Source organism: Schistocerca serialis, chromosome 5, assembly GCF_023864345.2.
Source record: "Schistocerca serialis cubense isolate TAMUIC-IGC-003099 chromosome 5, iqSchSeri2.2, whole genome shotgun sequence".
In the NCBI taxonomy this organism is placed as follows: domain Eukaryota; kingdom Metazoa; phylum Arthropoda; class Insecta; order Orthoptera; family Acrididae; genus Schistocerca; species Schistocerca serialis.
The window spans coordinates 22275001-22277347 of NC_064642.1; the positions used below are offsets into that span (position 1 = coordinate 22275001).

At 38.9% G+C, this 2347-nt stretch overlaps 1 protein-coding gene across 1 annotated transcript; it reads right to left on the reverse strand.

Moving 5' to 3' along the window:
- Positions 1-457: 457 nt before the first annotated feature.
- LOC126482321 (THAP domain-containing protein 1-like) lies at positions 458-1220 on the reverse strand. The gene is made up of 3 exons (XM_050106363.1): positions 1117-1220; positions 709-992; positions 458-592 (listed from the first exon to the last, which is right to left on the reverse strand). Exons 1-3 carry the CDS (start codon positions 1185-1187, stop codon positions 468-470), a joined length of 480 nt encoding a protein of 159 aa, XP_049962320.1. The 5' UTR covers positions 1188-1220; the 3' UTR covers positions 458-467.
- Positions 1221-2347: the final 1127 nt, after the last annotated feature.

A 2347-nucleotide genomic window follows, 5' to 3' on the forward strand; every position in this document is an offset into this window, starting at 1 on the left:
TAAGGCGAAACTTCTAAACATGCTGTGGTTAACTATTAGAAACAGTAACGGGCGCAGAAATGCGATATTTTTGTCGCTATTTCAAAGTAAACAGTCAAAGGCTCAAAAACCAGTACACTGTGAACGAGAATTTATTTTAAATATGTGTTACAAGTAGTTAACACAAGCATAGTAATTCAATAACAAAGTCGAAGCGTTCTTGGGTGGGGTAATTTCACAAATTTTCGTAAGTAGCTGTATGCCTTGGCAGAATAAAAGTGTAGGGTCAGGGCAAATTTCCTTATTTGCTGAGAATAATGGAATACTTTAGCACTGCACTGAAGTTCCAATAGCTCCTTCAACAAACCAACTACATGTTCACTGTTTAACATATCAGAAACTGAACTACATAGCCTTCTTCTCAAACCAGCAATTAAAGTCTGTAACTGCCCTATTCTTCTTTTGTGTCGTACACTAAGTTGCTTCATTTACTTTATCCGCTTCTTTAGTCGCACATTCTCTGCTTGTACTCTGTTATATTGTGTTTTCAACTTCTTAGGGCTTGGTAGACAGTAATTGTGGTCAGCAGAAACAGATGTGGGTCCGACAGGCACTGAAAGAATGTAGTTACATCATAAGTTAATAACAGAGTTACACCATAAGATTATAATAGAAAGTATGTAATTCAAAGTAATAAGAACACGGAGTAAAATTAAATTATTGACTTACTTTGTGCTAATGATGTCACTGTAATAGCACTATCTTGCAAATTGTCGAAAGATCGCTTTCTGGGTTGTGGTCGTAATACTTTATCTTGCTTTTGTAAATGTGGTGGAAAGTTAAAGATAGTAGGTACTGGTTTTGACAAAAGGCGCCTCTGGACATTTGTGTGGTACATATATTTCTCTTCAAAATGAGCTGAACAGAGGTAACTGGCTGTAGTAGGAAACCAGTTTTCTCGCTTCATATTTATAACCCATCTTTTTGTAATTTCCTTATCTTTTAAAGGAAATCTGTAACCAACGATAAATTAATTACTTCCTACATTTATCTTAAGCATAATTACAGTTCCAATGCAAATGACTCTTTAATAAACATTAAAAAACGTGTGTCGTATTTCGGTACTAATATACTTACTTATAATATGAAATATTTGTTGTTTTATCGCTGCGATTTGTGCAGTTGAACGCTGAACACACTGCAGGCATGTTGACTTTATATTTTGTAACAAAAAAGTCAACTAGAAAAGTTAAATATTGCAGTAATATCACAACAGCTGACAAACTTCCAACACAAACAACAGTGACGCTTTCCTAATGTTTTGACTAAGGAGAACATGGCGGCCGAGTTAGCGTTGGTTGCCGCTAGGAGCGCTGTAACTAGTATCTCAGCCACTCTATGAAATTTTAACTCGTTGGCGAAGACAGTACGCGCCACAAGCAAAGATAAGAGCGCGAAGGCGAGGTACTTGTAAACACGCTGGAGCGCCAGCAAAACGCCACGACTCACGGAGATTCTAGAGATAAGGCAAAGAAATCTGAAACACAGCGTCAACTTCACGATGTACAGCCCACTGCAGAATCGGCCTGAAAATTTGTAGAGAAGATAAACAAATTTATCCGATTTCTCAGTAAGGAACTTGTTTTCATTTCCTACCACTCGAGATTTGAAGAAGTGCGTGTGCAATGATTCCTGGCAATTAGAGGTACCCAGGCATTTGTATCAAGATCAACTAACGTTAATGACTTAACACACTCGTATACAATTAAGTCGAATGTTAATATAGATGGTAAATTGGCTGGAAAGTTATTTACTGTCCTGCGAGAGGTGGAAGGTGCTCTGCCCCGTACGGTTCTATCTAGTGTGCGTGTTGTTGCAAGGTCGGTAGGAAATATTTACATAACAGAAAGCAAGAGTGGGAAAATGGGGACCAGAGAACTGCAACTATGATATAAGCACTGCTTTCGGCCAATAGCTAGTCAGAGTAACTTTATTTTGCTTGATTCGTGGTCTGCTATGAAAATCATACTCCTTTAGAGCAGCATCCGCCTCCTGAAAAGAGTGCGACACTGCAGTTCATAGCACCTGGAACCACGGGACAAATTCAGCCTCTGGATGTTTGTTCTTTTCGTACCTACGAAGTATTATGGCACTATCTGCACCTACGCCTTAAAGGATAACCAGTTTCACTATAAGCTCCACGACAAACTGTTTCGCATTGGGTGTAATCCATCTCATACCATCAATTCTCATCACTTCGTTTCACCAAAATGATTATACATTCATTCGTTAAGAGTGGACACCAGGGTGATCGACTTGCACGGTTTGTAACTCCGAAGGAGTTCGGTTTCCATCTTGACGGTGCGAA

Excerpts from the sequence above, each read along its gene's own strand:
- LOC126482321 (XM_050106363.1), bottom strand. The coding sequence starts at position 1,187 with ATGCCTGCAGTGTGTTCAGCGTTCAACTGCACAAATCGCAGCGATAAA. Across the intron at positions 993-1,116 it reads ACAAATATTTCATATTATAA|ATTTCCTTTAAAAGATAAGG; the intron begins GTAAGTATATTA and ends CGTTGGTTACAG. Across the intron at positions 593-708 it reads AGTGACATCATTAGCACAAA|TGCCTGTCGGACCCACATCT; the intron begins GTAAGTCAATAA and ends ACATTCTTTCAG.